General features: G+C 59.1%; 1 protein-coding gene across 2 annotated transcripts in view; it reads left to right on the top strand.

Moving 5' to 3' along the window:
• The window catches only part of TIMMDC1 (translocase of inner mitochondrial membrane domain containing 1), a 47,479-nt gene that overhangs the window by 3,698 nt on the left and 18,606 nt on the right, over positions 1-25,175 (top strand). For both annotated transcript variants that reach the window (XR_012790058.1, XM_075580598.1), the window contains exons 2-4: positions 1,520-1,665; positions 20,025-20,190; positions 24,456-24,544. Coding sequence is in view for 1 of the 2 variants with exons in the window: in XM_075580598.1 (XP_075436713.1) it covers positions 1,526-1,665; positions 20,025-20,190; positions 24,456-24,544 (395 nt within the window). In the remaining variant the exon portion in view is untranslated. The remainder of the gene's footprint in view (positions 1-1,519; positions 1,666-20,024; positions 20,191-24,455; positions 24,545-25,175) is intronic.

Here is a 25,175-nt window from a genome sequence, read left to right on the forward strand (position 1 = left end):
GCTGTAACTGTGTGCCCTGTGCGAGCGAGACATCACTGTGTGCGTGAGTAAGGGACTCTGTGTGTGTGCTGTAACTGTGTGCCCTGTGCGAGCGAGACATCACTGTGTGCGTGAGTAAGGAACTCTGTGCTGTGTGCTGTAACTGTGTGCCCTGTGCGAGCGAGACATCACTGTGTGCGTGAGTAAGGGACTCTGTGCTGTAACTGTGTGCCCTGTGCGAGCGAGACATCACTGTGTGCGTGAGTAAGGGACTCTGTGTGTGTGCTGTAACTGTGTGCCCTGTGCGAGCGAGGCATCACTGTGTGCGTGAGTAAGGGACTCTGTGCTGTAACTGTGTGCCCTGTGCGAGCGAGACATCACTGTGTGCGTGAGTAAGGGACTCTGTGTGTGTGCTGTAACTGTGTGCCCTGTGCGAGCGAGACATCACTGTGTGCGTGAGTAAGGGACTCTGTGCTGTGTGTTGTCACTGTGTGCCCTGTGCGAGCGAGACATCACTGTGTGCGTGAGTAAGGGACTCTGTGCTGTGTGCTGTAACTGTGTGCCCTGTGTGAGCGAGACATCACTGTGTGCGTGAGTAAGGGACTCTGTGCTGTGTGCTGTAACTGTGTGCCCTGTGCGAGCGAGACATCACTGTGTGCGTGAGTAAGGGACTCTGTGTGTGTGCTGTAACTGTGTGCCCTGTGCGAGCGAGACATCACTGTGTGCGTGAGTAAGGGACTCTGTGCTGTGTGCTGTAACTGTGTGCCCTGTGCGAGCGAGACATCACTGTGTGCATGAGTAAGGGGCTCTGTGTGTGTGCTGTAACTGTGTGCCCTGTGCGAGCGAGACATCACTGTGTGCGTGAGTAAGGGACTCTGTGCTGTGTGCTGTAACTGTGTGCCCTGTGCGAGCGAGACATCACTGTGTGCGTGAGTAAGGGACTCTGTGCTGTGTGTTGTCACTGTGTGCCCTGTGCGAGCGAGACATCCCTGTGTGCGTGAGTAAGGGACTCTGTGCTGTGTGCTGTAACTGTGTGCCCTGTGCGAGCGAGACATCACTGTGTGCGTGAGTAAGGGACTCTGTGTGTGTGCTGTAACTGTGTGCCCTGTGCGAGCGAGACATCACTGTGTGCGTGAGTAAGGGACTCTGTGCTGTGTGCTGTAACTGTGTGCCCTGTGCGAGCGAGACATCACTGTGTGCGTGAGTAAGGGACTCTGTGCTGTGTGTTGTCACTGTGTGCCCTGTGCGAGCGAGACGTCACTGTGTGCGTGAGTAAGGGACTCTGTGTGTGTGCTGTAACTGTGTGCCCTGTGCGAGCGAGACATCCCTGTGTGCGTGAGTAAGGGACTCTGTGCTGTGTGCTGTAACTGTGTGCCCTGTGCGAGCGAGACATCACTGTGTGCGTGAGTAAGGGACTCTGTGCTGTAACTGTGTGCCCTGTGCGAGCGAACATCACTGTGTGCGTGAGTAAGGGACTCTGTGCTGTGTGCACACTGCAGGATGTTACTGACACACCTGGCGGTCTCTCTGCATCTTGCAGGGTGTGATGTCCGAGAGCGCCCCCGCTGGGCGAGGGGAGGGGACCCCGGAACCCCGGGACACCATGCAGCCCCTGCCAAGCTGTATACGGAGCCCCAATATTACTGAGACCGGTGGGGACCGGATCAGAGCACTCTTCCAGCGCACGTGAGTGACACGCACTGTGTGTGTGTGTGTGTGTGTGTGTGTGTGTGTGTGTTAAAAAGGTGAATGTGCGCGCTGTCCCTCTAAATCTCTCCCTCGATTTTCTGGCCTTCCCTGCAGCTCCTAATCTCCCCTGATCAGCGGGGAACACCCAGTACATCAAACACAGAAATAGGAGCATGGAAAGAAGCAAAAAGCCAAAATTAGTACATAAATCTTTATATGTTAAAAATAAAAGACATATATATAGTTTGATCACATGGATCTAATTGTCCGTGACACACACAGAGGGTCGGGCTCTGACACCCAGACACACACCGAGGGTCGGGCTCTGACACCCAGAACCCTGCGATGACAGTAAAGTCCCCAGCTGTTATTGGAGAGAGAGAGTCCAGGACTAGATGGAAGGTATTAAACGGACCTTGAACTCAAATTCCTCCTATCGGCGTCCTTGTGGTGTCTCTAGACTGCAGCCCAGAAGTCCGTCGTCGCGTCGCTGCGTATGACGTCACCTACGCGTTTCGTGTCAAATGACACTTCTTCAGTGTGTAACACTGCGCACTGTCTGTGCCCCCTCCCCTCCCTCAGGTGTATCTGTCTCTCCCCCCCCACCTCAGGTGTACCTGTTCCCCCCCCCTCCCTCAGGTGTATCCGTTCCCCCCCCCTCCCTCAGGTGTATCCGTCCCCCCCCCTCCCTCAGGTGTATCCATTCCCCCCCCTCCCTCAGGTGTATCTGTTCCCCTCCCTCAGGTGTATCTGTCCCCCCCCCCTCAGGTGTATCTGTTCCCCCCCCCTCCCTCAGGTGTATCTGTTCCCCCCCCCTCCCTCAGGTGTATCTGTTCCCCCCCCCCCTCCCTCAGGTGTATCTGTTCCTCCCCCCCCCTCCCTCAGGTGTATCTGTTCCTCCCCCCCCTCCCTCAGGTGTATCTGTCCCCCCCCCTCCCTCAGGTGTATCTGTTCCCCCCCCCTCCCTCAGGTGTATCTGTTCCCCCCCTCCCTCAGGTGTATCTGTTCCCCCCCTCCCCACCTCCCTCAGGTGTATCTGTTCCCCCCCTCCCCACCTCCCTCAGGTGTATCTGTTCCCCCCCTCCCCCCCTCCCTCAGGTGTATCTGTTCCCCCCCCTCCCTCAGGTGTATCTGTTCCCCCCCTCCCCCCTCCCTCAGGTGTATCTGTTCCCCCCTCCCCACTCCCTCAGGTGTATCTGTTCCCCCCCTCCCTCAGGTGTATCTGTTCCCCCCCTCCCCCCCTCCCTCAGGTGTATCTGTTCCCCCCCTCCCCCCTCCCTCAGGTGTATCTGTTCCCCCCCTCCCTCAGGTGTATCTGTTCCTCCCCCCCCCTCCCTCAGGTGTATCTGTCCCCCCCCTCCCTCAGGTGTATCTGTTCCCCCCCCCCTCCCTCAGGTGTATCTGTTCCCCCCCCCTCCCTCAGGTGTATCTGTTCCCCCCCCCTCCCTCAGGTGTATCTGTTCCCCCCCCCCTCCCTCAGGTATATCTGTTCCCCCCCCCCTCCCTCAGGTGTATCTGTCCCCCCCCTCCCTCAGGTGGACCTGTTCCCCCCCCTCCCTCAGGTGGACCTGTTCCCCCCCCTCCCTCAGGTGGACCTGTTCCCCCCCCTCCCTCAGGTGGACCTGTTCCCCCCTCCCTCAGGTGTACCTGTCCCCCCCTCCCTCAGGTGTACCTGTTCCCCCTTCCCTCAGGTGTACCTGTTCCCCCCACCCTCAGGTGTACCTGTTCCTCCCCCCCTCCCTCAGGTGTATCTGTTCCTCCCCCCCCCTCCCTCAGGTGTATCTGTTCCTCCCCCCCTCCCTCAGGTGTATCTGTTCCTCCCCCCCCTCCCTCAGGTGTATCTGTTCCTCCCCCCCCTCCCTCAGGTGTATCTGTTCCTCCCCCCCCTCCCTCAGGTGTATCTGTTCCTCCCCCCCCCTCCCTCAGGTGTATCTGTTCCTCCCCCCCCTCCCTCAGGTGTATCTGTTCCTCCCCCCCCTCCCTCAGGTGTATCTGTTCCTCCCCCCCCTCCCTCAGGTGTATCTGTTCCCCCCCCCCTCCCTCAGGTGTATCTGCTCCTCCCCCTCCTCCCTCAGGTGCATCTGTGCCCCCCCTCCCTCAGGTGTATCTGTTCCCCCCCCTCCCTCAGGTGTATCTGTTCCCCCCCTCCCTCAGGTGTATCTGTCCCCCCCCCCCTCCCTCAGGTGTATCTGTTCCCCCCCCCTCCCTCAGGTGTATCTGTTCCCCCCCCTCCCTCAGGTGTATCTGTTCCCCCCCTTCCCCCCTCCCTCAGGTGTATCTCTTCCTTCCCCCCTCCCTCAGGTGTATCTGTTCCCCCCTCCCTCAGGTGTATCTGTTCCCGCCCTCCCCCTACCTCAGGTGTATCTGTTCCCCCCCTCCCTCAGGTGTATCTGTTCCCCCCCTCCCCCCCTCCCTCAGGTGTATATGTTCCCCCCTCCCCCCCTCCCTCAGGTGTATCTGTTCCCCCCCACCCTCAGGTGTATCTGTTCCCCCCCTCCCCCCTCCCTCAGGTGATTCTGTTCCCCCCCTCCCTCAGGTGTATCTGTTCCCCCCCTCCCCCCCTCCCTCAGGTGTATCTGTTCCCCCCCTCCCCCCCTCCCTCAGGTGTATCTGTTCCCCCCCTCCCCCCCTCCCTCAGGTGTATCTGTTCCCCCCCTCCCCCCCTCCCTCAGGTGTATCTGTTCCTCCCCCCCCTCCCTCAGGTGTATCTGTTCCCCCCCTCCCCCCCTCCCTCAGGTGTATCTGTTCCCCCCCTCCCCCCCTCCCTCAGGTGTATCTGTTCCTCCCCCCCCTCCCTCAGGTGTATCTGTCCCCCCCTCCCTCAGGTTTATCTGTTCCCCCCCCTCCCTCAGGTGTATCTGTTCCCCCCCCCTCCCTCAGGTGTATCTGTTCCCCCCCCTCCCTCAGGTGTATCTGTTCCCCCCCCTCCCTCAGGTGTATCTGTTCCCCCCCCTCCCTCAGGTGTATCTGTTCCCCCCCCTCCCTCAGGTGTATCTGTCCCCCCCCCTCCCTCAGGTGTATCTGATCCCCCCCCCCTCCCTCAGGTGGACCTGTTCCCCCCCTCCCTCAGGTGGACCTGTTCCCCCCCCTCCCTCAGGTGGACCTGTTCCCCCCTCCCTCAGGTGTACCTGTTCCCCCCCTCCCTCAAGTGTACCTGTTCCCCCCTCCATCAGGTGTACCTGTTCCCCCCTCCCTCAGGTGTATCTGTTCCTCCCCCCCCTCCCTCAGGTGTATCTGTTCCTCCCCCCCCCCTCCCTCAGGTGTATCTGTTCCTCCCCCCCCCCTCCCTCAGGTGTATCTGTTCCTCCCCCCCCCCCCCCTCCCTCAGGTGTATCTGTTCCTCCCCCCCCTCCCTCAGGTGTATCTGTTCCTCCCCCCCCTCCCTCAGGTGTATCTGTTTCCCCCCCCCCTCCCTCAGGTGTATCTGTTCCTCCCCCCCTCCCTCAGGTGTATCTGTTCCTCCCCCTCCTCCCTCAGGTGCATCTGTGCCCCCCCTCCCTCAGGTATATCTGTTCCCCCCCCTCCCTCAGGTGTATCTGTTCCCCCCCCTCCCTCAGGTGTATCTGTTCCCCCCCCTCCCTCAGGTGTATCTGTTCCCCCCCTTCCCCCCTCCCTCAGGTGTATCTGTTCCCCCCCCTCCCTCAGGTGTATCTGTTCCCCCCTTCCCCCCTCCCTCAGGTGTATCTTTCCCCCCCCCCCCTCCCTCAGGTGTATCTGTTCCCCCCCCCCCCCTCCCCCTACCTCAGGTGTATCTGTTCCCCCCCTCCCTCAGGTGTATCTGTTCCCCCCCCTCCCTCAGGTGTATCTGTTCCCCCCCCTCCCTCAGGTGTATCTGTCCCCCCCCCCTCCCTCCCTCCCCCAGTTGTATCTGTCTACCCTCCTCCCTCCCCCAGGTGTATCTGTCCACCCCCCCTCCCTCCCCCAGGTGTATCTGTCCACCCCCCCTCCCTCCCCCAGGTATATCTGTCCACCCCCCCCTCCCTCCCTCCCCCAGGTGTATCTGTCCACCCCCCCTCCCTCCCCCAGGTGTATCTGTCCACCCCCCTCCCTCCCTTCCCCAGGTGTATTTGTCCACCCCCCCTCCCTCCCTCCCCCAGGTGTATTTGTCCACCCTCCCTCCCTCCCCCAGGTGTATTTGTCCACCCCCCCACCCTCCCTCCCCCAGGTGTATTTGTCCCCCCTCCCTCCCTCCCCCAGGTGTATCTGTCCACCCCCCCTCCCTCCCTCCCCCAGGTGTATCTGTCCACCCCCCTCCCTCCCCCAGGTGTATCTGTTCCCCCCCCTCCCTCAGGTGTATCTGTTCCCCCCCCTCCCTCAGGTGTATCTGTCCCCCCCCTCCCTCCCTCCCCCAGTTGTATCTGTCTACCACCCTCCCTCCCCCAGGTGTATCTGTCCACCCCCCCTCCCTCCCCCAGGTATATCTGTCCACCCCCCCTCCCTCCCCCAGGTGTATCTGTCCACCCCCCCTCCCTCCCCCAGGTGTATCTGTCCACCCCCCCTCCCTCCCCCAGGTGTATCTGTCCACCCCCCTCCCTCCCTCCCCCAGGTGTATTTGTCCACCCCCCCTCCCTCCCTCCCCCAGGTGTATTTGTCCACCCCCCCTCCCTCCCTCCCCCAGGTGTATTTGTCCCCCCTCCCTCCCTCCCTCCCCCAGGTGTATCTGTCCACCCCCCCTCCCTCCCTCCCCCAGGTGTATCTGTCCACCCCCCCTCCCTCCCTCCCCCAGGTGTATCTGTCCACCCCCCCTCCCTCCCTCCCCCAGGTGTATCTGTCCACCCCCCCTCCCTCCCTCCCCCAGGTGTATCTGTCCACCCCCCCTCCCTCCCTCCCCCAGGTGTATCTGTCCACCCTCCCTCCCTCCCCCAGGTGTATCTGTCCACCCTCCCTCCCTCCCTCCCCCAGGTGTATCTGTCCACCCTCCCTCCCTCCCTCCCCCAGGTGTATCTGTCCACCCTCCCTCCCTCCCTCCCCCAGGTGTATCTGTCCACCCTCCCTCCCTCCCCCAGGTGTATCTGTCCACCCTCCCTCCCTCCCCCAGGTGTATCTGTCCACCCTCCCTCCCTCCCTCCCCCAGGTGTATCTGTCCACCCTCCCTCCCTCCCCCAGGTGTATCTGTCCACCCCCCCTCCCTCCCTCCCCCAGGTGTATCTGTCCACCCCCCCTCCCTCCCTCCCCCAGGTGTATCTGTCCACACCCCCTCCCTCCCTCCCCCAGGTGTATCTGTCCACCCCCCCTCCCTCCCTCCCCCAGGTGTATCTGTCCACACCCCCCCCCTCCCTCCCTCCCCCAGTTGTATCTGTCCACACCCCCTCCCTCCCTCCCCCAGTTGTATCTGTCCACACCCCCTCCCTCCCTCCCCCAGTTGTATCTGTCCACACCCCCCTCCCTCCCCCAGTTGTATCTGTCCACACCCCCCTCCCTCCCTCCCCCAGTTGTATCTGTCCACACCCCCCTCCCTCCCTCCCCCAGTTGTATCTGTCCACACCCCCCTCCCTCCCTCCCCCAGTTGTATCTGTCCACACCCCCCTCCCTCCCTCCCCCAGTTGTATCTGTCCACACCCCCCTCCCTCCCTCCCCCAGTTGTATCTGTCCACACCCCCCTCCCTCCCTCCCCCAGTTGTATCTGTCCACACCCCCCTCCCTCCCTCCCCCAGTTGTATCTGTCCACACCCCCCTCCCTCCCTCCCCCAGTTGTATCTGTCCACACCCCCCTCCCTCCCTCCCCCAGTTGTATCTGTCCACACCCCCCTCCCTCCCTCCCCCAGTTGTATCTGTCCACACCCCCCTCCCTCCCTCCCCCAGTTGTATCTGTCCACACCCCCCTCCCTCCCTCCCCCAGTTGTATCTGTCCACACCCCCCTCCCTCCCTCCCCCAGTTGTATCTGTCCACACCCCCCTCCCTCCCTCCCCCAGTTGTATCTGTCCACACCCCCCTCCCTCCCTCCCCCAGTTGTATCTGTCCACACCCCCCTCCCTCCCTCCCCCAGGTGTATCTGTCCACCCCCCCTCCCTCCCTCCCCCAGGTGTATCTGTCCACCCCCCCTCCCTCCCCCAGGTGTATCTGTCCACCCCCCCTCCCTCCCCCAGGTGTATCTGTCCACCCCCCCTCCCTCCCCCAGGTGTATCTGTCCTTGTCGCGCAGTACGTGTCACACTATCTCCTCCTTGTCGCGCAGTACGTGTCACACTATCTCCTCCTTGTCGCGCAGTACGTGTGTCACACTATCTCCTCCTTGTCGCGCAGTACGTGTCACACTATCTCCTCCTTGTCGCGCAGTACGTGTATCACACTATCTCCTCCTTGTCGCGCAGTACGTGTGTCACACTATCTCCTCCTTGTCGCGCAGTACGTGTCACACTATCTCCTCCTTGTCGCGCAGTACGCGTGTCACACTATCTCCTCCTTGTCGCGCAGTACGTGTCACACTATCTCCTCCTTGTCGCGCAGTACGTGTCACACTATCTCCTCCTTGTCGCGCAGTACGCGTGTCACACTATCTCCTCCTTGTCGCGCAGTACGCGTGTCACACTATCTCCTCCTTGTCGCGCAGTACGTGTCACACTATCTCCTCCTTGTCGCGCAGTACGTGTCACACTATCTCTTCCTTGTCGCGCAGTACGTGTGTCACACTATCTCCTCCTTGTCGCGCAGTACGTGTGTCACACTATCTCCTCCTTGTCGCGCAGTACGTGTGTCACACTATCTCCTCCTTGTCGCGCAGTACGTGTCACACTATCTCCTCCTTGTCGCGCAGTACGGGTGTCACACTATCTCCTTCTTGTCGCGCAGTACGCGTGTCACACTATCTCCTCCTTGTCGCGCAGTACGTGTGTCACACTATCTCCTCCTTGTCGCGCAGTACGTGTGACACACTATCTCCTCCTTGTCGCGCAGTACTTGTCACACTATCTCCTCCTTGTCGCGCAGTACGTGTCACACTATCTCCTCCTTGTCGCGCAGTACGTGTCACACTATCTCCTCCTTGTCGCGCAGTTCGTGTCACACTATCTCCTTCTTGTCGCGCAGTACGCGTGTCACACTATCACCTCCTTGTCGCGCAGTACGCGTGTCACATTATCTCCTCCTTGTCGCGCAGTACGCGTGTCACACTATCTCCTCCTTGTCGCGCAGTACGCGTGTCACACTATCTCCTCCTTGTCGCGCAGTACGTGTCACACTATCTCCTCCTTGTCGCGCAGTACGTGTCACACTATCTCCTCCTTGTCGCGCAGTACGTGTCACACTATCTCCTCCTTGTCGCGCAGTACGCGTGTCACACTATCTCCTCCTTGTCACACTATCTCTTCCTTGTCAGGCAGTACGTGTGTCACACTATCTCCTCCTTGTCGCGCAGTACGTGTGTCACACTATCTCCTCCTTGTCGCGCAGTACGTGTGTCACACTATCTCCTCCTTGTCGCGCAGTACGTGTCACACTATCTCCTCCTTGTCGCGCAGTACGTGTGTCACACTATCTCCTCCTTGTCGCGCAGTACGTGTGACACTATCTCCTCCTTGTCGCGCAGTACGCGTGTCACACTATCTCCTTGTCGCGCAGTACGTGTCACACTATCTCCTCCTTGTCGCGCAGTACGGGTGTCACACTATCTCCTCCTTGTCGCGCAGTACGTGTGTCACACTATCTCCTCCTTGTCGCGCAGTACGTGTCACACTATCTCCTCCTTGTCGCGCAGTACGTGTCACACTATCTCCTCCTTGTCGCGCAGTACGTGTGTCACACTATCTCCTCCTTTTCGCGCAGTACGCGTGTCACACTATCTCCTCCTTGTCGCGCAGTACGCGTGTCACACTATCTCCTCCTTGTCGCGCAGTACGTGTGTCACACTATCTCCTCCTTGTCGCGCAGTACGTGTGACACACTATCTCCTCCTTGTCGCGCAGTACGTGTGTCACACTATCTCCTCCTTGTCGCGCAGTACGCGTGTCACACTATCTCCTCCTTGTCGCGCAGTACGCGTGTCACACTATCTCCTCCTTGTCGCGCAGTACGGGTGTCACACTATCTCCTCCTTGTCGCGCAGTACGTGTGTCACACTATCTCCTCCTTGTCGCGCAGTACGTGTGTCACACTATCTCCTCCTTGTCGCGCAGTACGTGTGTCACACTATCTCCTCCTTGTCGCGCAGTACGAGTGTCACACTATCTCCTCCTTGTCGCGCAGTACGGGTGTCACACTATCTCCTCCTTGTCGCGCAGTACGCGTGTCACACTATCTCCTCCTTGTCGCGCAGTACGCGTGTCACACTATCTCCTCCTTGTCGCGCAGTACGCGTGTCACACTATCTCCTCCTTGTCGCGCAGTACGCGTGTCACACTATCTCCTCCTTGTCGCGCAGTACGTGTCACACTATCTCCTCCTTGTCGCGCAGTACGGGTGTCACACTATCTCCTCCTTGTCGTGCAGTACGTGTGTCACACTATCTCCTCCTTGTCGCGCAGTACGTGTCACACTATCTCCTCCTTGTCGCGCAGTACGTGTGTCACACTATCTCCTCCTTGTCGCGCAGTACGTGTGTCACACTATCTCCTCCTTGTCGCGCAGTACGTGTGTCACACTATCTCCTCCTTGTCGCGCAGTACGTGTCACACTATCTCCTCCTTGTCGCGCAGTACGCGTGTCACACTATCTCCTTGTCGCGCAGTACGTGTGTGACACTATCTCCTCCTTGTCGCGCAGTACGCGTGTCACACTATCTCCTCCTTGTCGCGCAGTACGCGTGTCACACTATCTCCTCCTTGTCGCGTAGTACGGGTGTCACACTATCTCCTCCTTGTCGCGCAGTACGTGTGTCACACTATCTCCTCCTTGTCGCGCAGTACGTGTGTCACACTATCTCCTCCTTGTCGCGCAGTACGGGTGTCACACTATCTCCTCCTTGTCGCGCAGTACGGGTGTCACACTATCTCCTCCTTGTCGCGCAGTACGCGTGTCACACTATCTCCTCCTTGTCGCGCAGTACGCGTGTCACACTATCTCCTCCTTGTCGCGCAGTACGCGTGTCACACTATCTCCTCCTTGTCGCGCAGTACGCGTGTCACACTATCTCCTCCTTGTCGCGCAGTACGTGTCACACTATCTCCTCCTTGTCGCGCAGTACGGGTGTCACACTATCTCCTCCTTGTCGCGCAGTACGTGTGTCACACTATCTCCTCCTTGTCGCGCAGTACGTGTCACACTATCTCCTCCTTGTCGCGCAGTACGTGTGTCACACTATCTCCTCCTTGTCGCGCAGTACGTGTGTCACACTATCTCCTCCTTGTCGCGCAGTACGTGTGTCACACTATCTCCTCCTTGTCGCGCAGTACGTGTCACACTATCTCCTCCTTGTCGCGCAGTACGCGTGTCACACTATCTCCTCCTTGTCGCGCAGTACGCGTGTCACACTATCTCCTCCTTGTCGCGCAGTACGCGTGTCACACTATCTCCTCCTTGTCGCGCAGTACGTGTGTCACACTATCTCCTCCTTGTTGCGCAGTACGTGTGTCACACTATCTCCTCCTTGTCGCGCAGTACGTGTGTCACACTATCTCCTTCTTGTCGCGCAGTACGTGTGTCACACTATCACCTCCTTGTCGCGCAGTACGCGTGTCACACTATCTCCTCCTTGTCGCGCAGTACCGTGTCACACTATCTCCTCCTTGTCGCGCAGTACGCGTGTCACACTATCACCTCCTTGTCGCGCAGTACGCGTGTCACACTATCTCCTCCTTGTCGCGCAGTACGCGTGTCACACTATCTCCTCCTTGTCGCGCAGTACGTGTCACACTATCTCCTCCTTGTCGCGCATTACGTGTCACACTATCTCTTCCTTGTCGCGCAGTACGTGTGTCACACTATCTCCTCCTTGTCGCGCAGTACGTGTGTCACACTATCTCCTCCTTGTCGCGCAGTACGTGTGTCACACTATCTCCTCCTTGTCGCGCAGTACGTGTCACACTATCTCCTCCTTGTCGCGCAGTACGTGTGACACTATCTCCTCCTTGTCGCGCAGTACGCGTGTCACACTATCTCCTTGTCGCACAGTACGTGTCACACTATCTCCTCCTTGTCGCGCAGTACGGGTGTCACACTATCTCCTCCTTGTCGCGCAGTACGTGTCACACTATCTCCTCCTTGTCGCGCAGTACGTGTCACACTATCTCCTCCTTGTCGCGCAGTACGTGTGTCACACTATCTCCTCCTTGTCGCGCAGTACGTGTGTCACACTATCTCCTCCTTGTCGCGCAGTACGTGTGTCACACTATCTCCTCCTTGTCGCGCAGTACGTGTGTCACACTATCTCCTCCTTGTCGCGCAGTACGCGTGTCACACTATCTCCTTGTCGCGCAGTACGCGTGTCACACTATCTCCTCCTTGTCGCGCAGTACGTGTGTCACACTATCTCCTCCTTGTCGCGCAGTACGTGTGTCACACTATCTCCTCCTTGTCGCGCAGTACGCGTGTCACACTATCTCCTTGTCGCGCAGTACGCGTGTCACACTATCTCCTCCTTGTCGCGCAGTACGTGTGTCACACTATCTCCTCCTTGTCGCGCAGTACGAGTGTCACACTATCTCCTCCTTGTCGCGCAGTACGGGTGTCACACTATCTCCTCCTTGTCGCGCAGTAAGCGTGTCACACTATCGCCTCCTTGTCGCGCAGTACGTGTGTCACACTATCTCCTCCTTGTCGCGCAGTACGCGTGTCACACTATCTCCTCCTTGTCGCGCAGTACGCGTGTCACACTATCTCCTCCTTGTCGCGCAGTACGTGTCACACTATCTCCTCCTTGTCGCGCAGTACGGGTGTCACACTATCTCCTCCTTGTCGCGCAGTACGTGTGTCACACTATCTCCTCCTTGTCGCGCAGTACGTGTCACACTATCTCCTCCTTGTCGCGCAGTACGTGTGTCACACTATCTCCTCCTTGTCGCGCAGTACGTGTGTCACACTATCTCCTCCTTGTCGCGCAGTACGTGTGTCACACTATCTCCTCCTTGTCGCGCAGTACGTGTCACACTATCTCCTCCTTGTCGCGCAGTACACGTGTCACACTATCTCCTCCTTGTCGCGCAGTACGTGTGTCACACTATCTCCTCCTTGTCGCGCAGTACGCGTGTCACACTATCTCCTCCTTGTCGCGCAGTACGTGTGTCACACTATCTCCTCCTTGTCGCGCAGTACGTGTGTCACACTATCTCCTCCTTGTCGCGCAGTACGTGTGTCACACTATCTCCTTCTTGTCGCGCAGTACGCGTGTCACACTATCACCTCCTTGTCGCGCAGTACGCGTGTCACACTATCTCCTCCTTGTCGCGCAGTACCGTGTCACACTATCTCCTCCTTGTCGCGCAGTACGCGTGTCACACTATCACCTCCTTGTCGCGCAGTACGCGTGTCACACTATCTCCTCCTTGTCGCGCAGTACGCGTGTCACACTATCTCCTCCTTGTCGCGCAGTACGTGTCACACTATCTCCTCCTTGTCGCGCAGTACGTGTCACACTATCTCTTCCTTGTCGCGCAGTACGTGTGTCACACTATCTCCTCCTTGTCGCGCAGTACGTGTGTCACACTATCTCCTCCTTGTCGCGCAGTACGTGTGTCACACTATCTCCTCCTTGTCGCGCAGTACGTGTCACACTATCTCCTCCTTGTCGCGCAGTACGTGTGACACTATCTCCTCCTTGTCGCGCAGTACGCGTGTCACACTATCTCCTTGTCGCGCAGAGTACGTGTCACACTATCTCCTCCTTGTCGCGCAGTACGGGTGTCACACTATCTCCTCCTTGTCACGCAGTACGTGTCACACTATCTCCTCCTTGTCGCGCAGTACGTGTCACACTATCTCCTCCTTGTCGCGCAGTACGTGTGTCACACTATCTCCTCCTTGTCGCGCAGTACGCGTGTCACACTATCTCCTCCTTGTCGCGCAGTACGTGTGTCACACTATCTCCTCCTTGTCGCGCAGTACGTGTGTCACACTATCTCCTCCTTGTCGCGCAGTACGTGTGTCACACTATCTCCTCCTTGTCGCGCAGTACGCGTGTCACACTATCTCCTTGTCGCGCAGTACGCGTGTCACACTATCTCCCTCCTTGTCGCGCAGTACGTGTCTCACACTATCTCCTCCTTGTCGCGCAGTACGTGTGACACACTATCTCCTCCTTGTCGCGCAGTACGTGTGTCACACTATCTCCTCCTTGTCGCGCAGTACGTGTGTCACACTATCTCCTCCTTGTCGCGCAGTACGCGTGTCACACTATCTCCTCCTTGTCGCGCAGTACGCGTGTCACACTATCTCCTCCTTGTCGCGCAGTACGGGTGTCACACTATCTCTTCCTTGTCGCGCAGTACGCGTGTCACACTATCTCCTCCTTGTCGCGCAGTTACGCGTGTCACACTATCTCCTCCTTGTCGCGCAGTACGTGTGTCACACTATCTCCTCCTTGTCGCGCAGTACGGGTGTCACACTATCTCCTCCTTGTCGCGCAGTACGGGTGTCACACTATCTCCTCCTTGTCGCGCAGTACGCGTGTCACACTATCTCCTCCTTGTCGCGCAGTACGTGTTACACTATCTCCTCCTTGTCGCGCAGTACGCGTGTCACACTATCTCCTCCTTGTCGCGCAGTACGTGTGTCACACTATCTCCTCCTTGTCGCGCAGTACGTGTGTCACACTATCTCCTCCTTGTCGCGCAGTACGCGTGTCACACTATCTCCTCCTTGTCGCGCAGTACGTGTGTCACACTATCTCTTCCTTGTCGCGCAGTACGTGTGTCACACTATCTCCTCCTTGTCGCGCAGTACGCGTGTCACACTATCTCCTCCTTGTCGCGCAGTACGCGTGTCACACTATCTCCTCCTTGTCGCGCAGTACGCGTCACACTATCTCCTCCTTGTCGCGCAGTACGTGTGTCACACTATCTCCTCCTTGTCGCGCAGTACGCGTGTCACACTATCTCCTCCTTGTCGCGCAGTACGCGTGTCACCACTATCTCCTCCTTGTCGCGCAGTACGCGTGTCACACTATCTCCTCCTTGTCGCGCAGTACGTGTGTCACACTATCTCCTCCTTGTCGCGCAGTACGTGTGTCACACTATCTCCTCCTTGTCGTGCAGTACGTGTGTCACACTATCTCCTCCTTGTCGCGCAGTACGCGTGTCACACTATCTCCTCCTTGTCGCGCAGTACGCGTGTCACACTATCTCCTCCTTGTCGCGCAGTACGCGTGTCACACTATCTCCTCCTTGTCGCGCAGTACGCGTGTCACACTATCTCCTCCTTGTCGCGCAGTACGTGTCACACTATCTCCTCCTTGTCGCGCAGTACGTGTCACACTATCTCCTCCTTGTCGCGCAGTACGTGTGTCACACTATCTCCTCCTTGTCGCGCAGTACGTGTCACACTATCTCCTCCTTGTCGCGCAGTACGTGTATCACACTATCTCCTCCTTGTCGCGCAGTACGTGTGTCACACTATCTCCTCCTTGTCGCGCAGTACGCGTGTCACACTATCTCCTCCTTGTCGCGCAGTACGCGTGTCACACTACCTCCTCCCTTGTCGCTCAGTACGTGTCACACTATCTCCTCCTTGTCGCGCAGTGCGTGTCACACTATCTCCTCCTTGTCGCGCAGTACGCGTGTCACACTATCTCCTCCTTGTCGCGCAGTACGTGTGTCACACTATCTCCTCCTTGTCCGCGCAGTACGTGTGACACACTATCTCCTCCTTGTCGCGCAGTACGCGTGTCACACTCTCTCCTTGTCGCGCAGTACGCGTGTCACACTATCTCCTCCTTGTCGCGCAGTACGCGTGTCACACTATCTCCTCCTTGTCGCGCAGTACGCGTGTCACACTATCTCCTCCTTGTCGCGCAGTACGCGTGTCACACTATCTCCTCCTTGTCGCGCAGTACGCGTGTCACACTATCTCCTCCTTGTCGCGCAGTACGTGTCACACTATCTCCTCCTTGTCGCGCAGTACGCGTGTCACACTATCTCCTCCTTGTCGCGCAGTACGCGTGTCACACTATCTCCTCCTTGTCGCGCAGTACGTGTCACACTATCTCCTCCTTGTCGCGCAGTACGCGTGTCACACTATCTCCTCCTTGTCGCGCAGGTCGCGTGTCACACTATCTCCTCCTTGTCGCGCAGTACGTTTCACACTATCTCCTCCTTGTCGCGCAGTACGCGTGTCACACTATCTCCTCCTTGTCGCGCAGTACGCGTGTCACACTATCTCCTCCTTGTCGCGCAGTACGCGTGTTACACTATCTCCTCCTTGTCGCGCAGTACGTGTCACACTATCTCCTCCTTGTCGCGCAGTACGCGTGTTACACTATCTCCTCCTTGTCGCGCAGTACGCGTGTTACACTATCTCCTCCTTGTCGCGCAGTACGCGTGTCACACTATCTCCTCCTTGTCGCGCAGTACGCGTGTCACACTATCTTCTCCTTGTCGCGCAGTACGCGTGTCACACTATCTCCTCCTTGTCGCGCAGTACGCGTGTCACACTATCTCCTCCTTGTCGCACAGTACGTGTGTCACACTATCTCCTCCTTGTCGCGCAGTACGTGTGTCACACTATCTCCTCCTTGTCGTGCAGTAGGCGTGTCACACTATCTCCTCCTTGTCGCGCAGTACGCGTGTCACACTATCTCCTCCTTGTCGCGCAGTACGCGTGTCACACTATCTCCTCCTTGTCGCGCAGTACGCGTGTCACACTATCTCCTCCTTGTCGCGCAGTACGCGTGTCACACTATCTCCTCCTTGTCGCGCAGTACGTGTGTCCACACTATCTCTCCTTGTCGCGCAGTACGTGTGTCACACTATCTCCTCCTTGTCGCGCAGTACGCGTGTCACACTATCTCCTCCTTGTCGCGCAGTACGCGTGTCACACTATCTCCTCCTTGTCGCGCAGTACGTGTGTCACACTATCTCCTCCTTGTCGCGCAGTACGCGTGTCACACTATCTCCTCCTTGTCGCGCAGTACGGGTGTCACACTATCTCCTCCTTGTCGCGCAGTACGTGTGTCACACTATCTCCTCCTTGTCGCGCAGTACGTGTGTCACACTATCTCCTCCTTGTCGCGCAGTACGCGTGTCACACTACCTCCTCCTTGTCGCGCAGTACGTGTCACACTATCTCCTCCTTGTCGCGCAGTGCGTGTGTCACACTATCTCCTCCTTGTCGCGCAGTACGCGTGTCACACTATCTCCTCCTTGTCGCGCAGTACGCGTGTCACACTCTCTCCTTGTCGCGCAGTACGCATGTCACACTATCTCCTCCTTGTCGCGCAGTACGCGTGTCACACTATCTCCTCCTTGTCGCGCAGTACGCGTGTCACACTATCTCCTCCTTGTCGCGCAGTACGCGTGTCACACTCTCCTTGTCGCGCAGTACGCGTGTCACACTATCTCCTCCTTGTCGCGCAGTACGCGTGTCACACTATCTCCTCCTTGTCGCGCAGTACGCGTGTCACACTATCTCCTCCTTGTCGCGCAGTACGCGTGTCACACTATCTCCTCCTTGTCGCGCAGTACGTGTGTCACACTATCTCTCCTTGTCGCGCAGTACGTGTGTCACACTATCTCCTCCTTGTCGCGCAGTACGCGTGTCACACTATCTCCTCCTTGTCGCGCAGTACGCGTGTCACACTATCTCCTCCTTGTCGCGCAGTACGTGTGTCACACTATCTCCTCCTTGTCGCGCAGTACGCGTGTCACACTATCTCCTCCTTGTCGCGCAGTACGGGTGTCACACTATCTCCTCCTTGTCGCGCAGTACGTGTCCACACTATCTCCTCCTTGTCGCGCAGTGCGTGTGTCACACTATCTCCTCCTTGTCGCGCAGTACGCGTGTCACACTATCTCCTCCTTGTCGCGCAGTACGCGTGTCACACTCTCTCCTTGTCGCGCAGTACGCGTGTCACACTATGTCCTCCTTGTCGCGCAGTACGCGTGTCACACTATCTCCTCCTTGTCGCGCAGTACGCGTGTCACACTATCTCCTCATTGTCGCGCAGTACGCGTGTCACACTATCTCCTCCTTGTCGCGCAGTACGTGTCACACTATCTCCTCCTTGTCGCGCAGTACGCGTGTCACACTATCTCCTCCTTGTCGCGCAGTACGCGTGTCACACTATCTCCTCCTTGTCGCGCAGTACGTGTCACACTATCTCCTCCTTGTCGCGCAGTACGTGGTCACACTATCTCCTCCTTGTCGCGCAGTACGCGTGTCACACTATCTCCTCCTTGTCGCGCAGTACGCGTGTCACACTATCTCCTCCTTGTCGCGCAGTACGCGTGTCACACTATCTCCTCCTTGTCGCGTAGTGCGTGTCACACTATCTCCTCCTTGTCGCGCAGTACGCGTGTCACACTCTCTCCTCCTTGTCGCGCAGTACGCGTGTCACACTATCTCCTCCTTGTCGCGCAGTACGTGTCACACTATCTCCTCCTTGTCGCGCAGTACGGGTGTCACACTATCTCCTCCTTGTCGCGCAGTACGTGTGTCACACTATCTCCTCCTTGTCGCGCAGTACGCGTGTCACACTATCTCCTCCTTGTCGCGCAGTACGTGTGTCACACTATCTCCTCCTTGTCGCGCAGTACGGGTGTCACACTATCTCCTCCTTGTCGCGAAGTACGCGTGTCACACTATCTCCTCCTTGTCGCGCAGTACGTGTGTCACACTATCTCCTCCTTGTCGCGCAGTACGTGTGTCACACTATCTCCTCCTTGTCGTGCAGTACGTGTCACACTATCTCCTCCTTGTCGCGCAGTACGTGTGTCACACTATCTCCTCCTTGTCGCGCAGTACGCGTGTCACACTCTCTCCTCCTTGTCGCGCAGTACGTGTGTCACACTATCTCCTCCTTGTCGCGCAGTACGGGTGTCACACTATCTCCTTCTTGTCGCGCAGTACGTGTGTCACACTATCTCCTCCTTGTCGCGCAGTACGTGTGTCACACGATCTCCTCCTTGTCGCGCAGTACGTGTCACACTATCTCCTCCTTGTCGCGCAGTACGTGTGTCACACTATCTCCTCCTTGTCGTGCAGTACGTGTCACACTATCTCCTCCTTGTCGCGCAGTACGTGTGTCACACTATCTCCTCCTTGTCGCGCAGTACGTGTCACACTATCTCCTCCTTGTCGCGCAGTACGGGTGTCACACTATCTCCTTCTTGTCGCGCAGTACGTGTGTCACACTATCTCCTCCTTGTCGCGCAGTACGTGTGTCACACTATCTCCTCCTTGTCGCGCAGTACGTGTGTCACACTATCTCCTCCTTGTCGCGCAGTACGTGTGTCACACTATCTCCTACTTGTCGCGCAGTACGCGTGTCACACTATCTCCTCCTTGTCGCGCAGTACGTGTGTCACACTATCTCCTCCTTGTCGCGCAGTACGTGTGTCACACTATCTCCTCCTTGTCGCGCAGTACGTGTGTCACACTATCTCCTCCTTGTCGCGCAGTACGTGTGTGTGTCACACTATCTCCTCCTTGTCGCGCAGTACGTGTCACACTATCTCCTCCTTGTCGCGCAGTACGTGTGTGTGTCACACTATCTCCTCCTTGTCGCGCAGTACGTGTGTGTGTCACACTATCTCCTCCTTGTCGCGCAGTACGTGTGTGTGTCACACTATCTCCTCCTTGTCGCGCAGTACGTGTCACACTATCTCCTCCTTGTCGCGCAGTACGTGTGTCACACTCTCCTCCTTTTCACGCAGTACGCGTGTCACACTATCTCCTCCTTGTCGCGCAGTACGTGTGTCACACTATCTCCTCCTTGTCGCGCAGTACGTGTCACACTATCTCCTCCTTGTCGCGCAGTACGTGTCACACTATCTCCTCCTTGTCGCGCAGTACGCGTGTCACACTATCTCCTCCTTGTCGCGCAGTACGTGTGTGTGTCACACTATCTCCTCCTTGTCGCGCAGTACGGGTATCACACTATCTCCTCCTTGTCGCACAGTACGTGTCACACTATCTCCTCCTTGTCGCGCAGTACGTGTGTCACACTCTCTCCTCCTTGTCACGCAGTACGCGTGTCACACTATCTCCTCCTTGTCGCGCAGTACGTGTGTCACACTATCTCCTCCTTGTCGCGCAGTACGTGTCACACTATCTCCTCCTTGTCACGCAGTACGTGTCACACTATCTCCTCCTTGTCGCGCAGTACGCGTGTCACACTATCTCCTCCTTGTCGCGCAGTACGTGTGTGTGTCACACTATCTCCTTGTCGCGCAGTACGGGTGTCACACTATCTCCTCCTTGTCGCGCAGTACGTGTCACACTATCTCCTCCTTGTCGCGCAGTACGTGTCACACTATCCCCTCCTTGTCCCGCAGGGAGCAGGGGGACTTCCCGGAAGAGGTACAGAGCATTGTGAAGGGGACCGTGACGGGGCTCTTGCTGGGCTGGGTGTACGGGGGGGTTCCAGCCGCTCGGCACAGCAAGGAGCGCTACATCCAGCAAAGCCAGGCAGAGGTGTATCGGCATCGCGTGGAGGCCGTGGTGAGTGTGGGGGGGGGTGAGGGGGGGCCGTGGTGAGTGTGGGGGGGGTGAGGGGGGGACGTGGTGAGTGTTTGTGTGTGTGGGGGGGGACGTGGTGAGTGTTTGTGTGTGTGGGGGACGACGTGGTGAGTGTGTGTGTAAGGGGGAGCGTGGTGAGATTGTGTTTGGGGGGGGCGTGGTGAGTGTTTGGGGGGGACGTGGTTAGTGTGTGGGGGGAGCGTGATGTGTGTGTGGGGGGGACGACGACGACGACGACGACGTGGTGAGTGTATGTGGGGTGGGAGGGGGGACGTGGTGACTGTGTGTGTGGGGGGCGTGGTGAGTGTGTGTGGGGTGGGGGACGGGACGTGGTGAGTGACTGTGTGTGGGGAGGGGTGGGGAACGGGACGTGGTGAGTGTGTGTGTGTGTGGGGGACGTGGTGAGTGTGTGTGTGTGTGTGTGGGGGGGGGAGGGGTGGGGGACATGGTGAGTGTGTGTGTTTGGTGGGGAGGGGTGGTGAGTGTGTGTGTGTGTGTGTGTAGGGGTGGGGGACGGGACGTGGTGCGTGTGTGTGTGTGTGGGGAGGGGTGGGGGACGGGACGTGGTGAGTTTGTGTGTGTGTGTGTGGGGGGGTGGGGGACGTGGTGCGTGTGTGTGTGTGGGGGACGGGACGTGGTGAGTTTGTGTGTGTGTGTGTGTGGGGAGGGGTGGGGGACGTGGTGAGTGTGTGTGTGTGTGGCGAGGGGTGAGTGTGTGTGTGTGGGGTGGGGGATGGGACGTGGTGTGTGTGTGTGGGGGGGGGTGGGGGGACGGACGTGTGTGTGTGTGTGTGTGTGTGTGTGTGTGTAGGGGAGGGGGGACGTGGTGAGTGTGTGTGTGTGGGGGCGTGGTGAGTGTGTGTGTGGGGGCGTGGTGAGTGTGTGTGTGTGTGGGGAGGGGTGGGGGACGGGACGTGGTGAGTGTGTGTGTGTGGAGAGGGGGCGTGGTGAGTGTGAGTGTGTGTGGCGGGGACGTGGTGAGTGTGTGTGTGTGTGTGGGGAGGGGTGGGGGACGTGGTGAGTGTGTGTGTGTGGGGGGGTGGGGAGGGGTGGGGGGGGTGGTGAGTGTGTGTGTGTGGGGGGGTGGTGAGTGTGTGTGTGTGTGTGGGGAGGGGTGGGGGACGTGGTGAGTGTGTGTGTGTGTGGAGAGGGATGGGGGACGGGACGTGGTGAGTGTGTGTGTGTGTGTGTGTGGGGAGGGGGACGGGACATGGTGAGTGTGTGTGGGGGGAGGGGTGGGGGGGGGGACGTGGTGAGTGTGTGTGTGTGGGGGGGGAACGTTGTGAGTGTGTGTGTGTGGGGGCGGGGACGTGTGTGTGTGTGTATGTGTGTGGAGGGGTGGGGGACGGGACGTGGTGAGTGTGTGTGGGGGGGACGTTGTGAGTGTGTGTGTGTGTGGGGGCGGGGACGTGTGTGTGTATGTGTGTGGAGGGGTGGGGGACGGGACGTGGTGAGTGTGTGTGGGGGGGACGTTGTGAGTGTGTGTGTGTGTGGGGGCGGGGACGTGTGTGTGTATGTGTGTGGAGGGGTGGGGGACGTGACGTGGTGAGTGTGTGGGGGCGGGGACGTGGTGAGTGTGTGTGTATGTGTGTGGAGGGGTGGGGGACGGGACGTGGTGAGTGTGTGTGGGGGGTGGCGTGGTGAGTGTGAGTGTGTGTGTGTGGGGAGGGGTGGGGGACGGGACGTGGTGAGTGTGTGGGGAGGAGTGGGGGACGGGACGTGGTGTGTGTGTGTGTGTGTGTGTGTGGGGAGGAGTGGGGGACGGGACGTGGTGTGTGTGTGTGGGGGGGGGACGTGGTCAGTGTGTGTGGGGGCGGGGACGTGGCGAGTGTGTGTGTATGTGTGTGGAGGGGTGGGGGACGGGACGTGGTGAGTGTGTGGGGAGGAGTGGGGGACGGGACGTGGTGTGTGTGTGTGTGTGTGTGTGTGTGTGTGGAGGAGTGGGGGACGGGACGTGGTGTGTGTGTGTGTGTGTGGAGGAGTGGGGGACGGGACGTGGTGAGTGTGTGTGGGGGGGGACGTGGTCGGTGTGTGTGGGGGCGGGGACGTGGTGAGTGTGTGTGTGTGTGTGTGTATGTGTGTGGAGGGGTGGGGGACGGGACGTGGTGAGTGTGTGGGGGCGGGGACGTGGTGAGTGTGTGTGTGTATGTGTGTGGAGGGGTGGGGGACGGGACGTGGTGAGTGTGTGAGTGTGTGTGAGTGTGTGTGAGTGTGTGTGAGTGTGTGAGAGTGTGTGAGAGTGTGTGAGAGTGTGTGAGAGTGTGTGAGAGTGTGTGAGAGTGTGTGAGAGTGTGTGAGAGTGTGTGAGAGTGTGTGAGAGTGTGTGAGAGTGTGTGAAAGTGTGTGAGAGTGTGTGAGAGTGTTTGAGAGTGTGTGAGAGTGGAGGAGTGGGGGACGGGACGTGGTGAGTGTGTGGGGAGGAGTGGGGGACGGGACGTGGTGAGTGTGTGGGGAGGAGTGGGGGACGGGACGTGGGGAGGAGTGGGGGACGGGACGTGGTGAGTGTGTGTGGAGGAGTGGGGGACGGGACGTGGTGAGTGTGTGGGGAGGAGTGGGGGACGGGACGTGGGGAGGAGTGGGGGACGGGACGTGGTGAGTGTGTGTGGAGGAGTGGGGGACGGGACGTGGTGAGTGTGTGGGGAGGAGTGGGGGAAGGGACGTGGTGAGTGTGTGGGGAGGAGTGGGGGACGGGACGTGGTGAGTGTGTGGGGAGGAGTGGGGGACGGGACGTGGTGAGTGTGTGGGGAGGAGTGGGGGACGGGATGTGGTGAGTGTGTGTGGGGGGTGGCGTGGTGAGTGTGAGTGTGTGTGTGTGTGTGGGGAGGGGTGGGGGATGGGACGTGGTGAGTGTGTGTGTGGGGAGGAGTGGGGGACGGGACGTGGTGAGTGTGTGTGTGTGGGGAGGAGTGGGGGACGGGACGTGGTGAGTGTGTGTGTGTGGGGAGGGGTGGGGGACGGGACGTGGTGAGTGTGTGTGTGGGGAGGAGTGGGGGACGGGACGTGGTGAGTGTGTGTGGGGAGGAGTGGGGGACGGGACGTGGTAAGTGTGTGTGTGGGGAGGGGTGGGGGACGGGACGTGGTGAGTGTGTGTGTGGGGAGGGGTGGGGGACGGGACGTGGTGAGTGTGTGTGTGGGGAGGAGTGGGGGACGGGACGTGGTGAGTGTGTGTGTGTGGGGAGGAGTGGGGGACGGGACGTGGTGAGTGTGTGTGTGGGGAGGAGTGGGGGACGGGACGTGGTGAGTGTGTGTGGGGAGGAGTGGGGAACGGGACGTGGTGAGCGTGTGTGTGGGGAGGAGTGGGGGACGGGACGTGGTGAGTGTGTGTGGGGAGGAGTGGGGGACGGGACGTGGTGAATGTGTGTGTGGGGAGGAGTGGGGGACGGGACGTGGTGAGTGTGTGTGTGGGGAGGAGTGGGGGACGGGACGTGGTGAGTGTGTGTGTGGGGAGGAGTGGGGGACGGGACGTGGTGAGGTGTGTGTGTGGGGAGGAGTGGGGGACGGGACGTGGTGAGTGTGTGTGTGTGGGGAGGAGTGGGGGACGGGACGTGGTGAGTGTGTGTGTGTGTGGGGAGGAGTGGGGGACGGGACGTGGTGAGTGTGTGTGGGGAGGAGTGGGGGACGGGACGTGGTGAGTGTGAGTGTGTGTGTGGGGGGGTGGGGGACGGGACGTGGTGAGTGTGTGTGTGTGTGGGGGGGTGGGGGACGGGACGTGGTGAGTGTGTGGGGAGGAGTGGGGGATGGGACGTGGTGAGTGTGTGGGGAGGAGTGGGGGACGGGACGTGGTGAGTGTGTGTGGGGAGGAGTGGGGGACGGGACGTGGTGAGTGTGTGTGTGTGTGGGGAGGAGTGGGGGACGGGACGTGGTGAGTGTGTGTGGGGAGGAGTGGGGGACGGGACGTGGTGAGTGTGTGGGGAGGAGTGGGGGACGGGACGTGGTGAGTGTGTGGGGAGGAGTGGGGGACGGGACGTGGTGAGTGTGTGTGTGGGGGTGGGGGGGACGTGGTGAGTGTGTGTGTGTGGGAGGGGGGACGTGGCAGGGGAGAAGGGCTGTGATTTGTTCAGTGAGGCCAGTGACCTGTGTTAGAAGGTCGTGACCCCGAGTCTGTCCCACGCCTGATGGACGGCGGCGCTCCATTTGGCGCCTTTTAGTCCCGTTACACGAGGCACTGCAGGGGAAGGGTTATTATGGTTGCTGTGTATACAGTATCCCGCCCAGACCCCCCTATAACACCGTGTGTCCCCTCCCAGCGCTCTGCTCACAACGCAGCCATCCGCGGCTTTCTGCGCTACGGCTGGCGCTGGGGCTGGAGAGTAGCGGCTTTTGTCACCCTCTTTAAGTAAGTGTCACTCACACGTGTCACATGCATGTCATGTCCTGTCTTACTGGCTGAATGTCCCCTCCCCCAACATCAACAGTCCTTGTATATCAGGGTCAGCTCTCTCTGCTGATACATTATCTCACATCTCTGCTCAGGGCTGTCTCCTTTCTGTTCCTGTCTCTCTGCTCAGGGCTGTCTCCTTTCTGTTCCTATCTCTCTGCTCAGGGCTGTCTCCTTTCTGTTCCTGTCTCTCTGCTCAGGGTTGTCTCCTTTCTGTTCCTATCTCTGCTCAGGGCTGTCTCCTTTCTGTTCCTGTCTCTCTGCTCAGGGCTGTCTCCTTTCTGTTCCTATCTCTGCTCAGGGCTGTCTCCTTTCTGTTCCTGTATCTCTGCTCAGGGCTGTCTCCTTTCTGTTCCTATCTCTCTGCTCAGGGCTGTCTCCTTTCTGTTCCTGTATCTCTGCTCAGGGCTGTCTCCTTTCTGTTCCTATCTCTGCTCAGGGCTGTCTCCTTTCTGTTCCTGTATCTCTGCTCAGGGCTGTCTCCTTTCTGTTCCTGTATCTCTGCTCAGGGCTGTCTCCTTTCTGTTCCTATCTCTGCTCAGGGCTGTCTCCTTTCTGTTCCTGTATCTCTGCTCAGGGCTGTCTCCTT

The sequence above is a fragment of the Ascaphus truei genome (genome assembly GCF_040206685.1).
Source record: "Ascaphus truei isolate aAscTru1 chromosome 3 unlocalized genomic scaffold, aAscTru1.hap1 SUPER_3_unloc_9, whole genome shotgun sequence".
In the NCBI taxonomy this organism is placed as follows: Eukaryota; Metazoa; Chordata; class Amphibia; order Anura; family Ascaphidae; genus Ascaphus; species Ascaphus truei.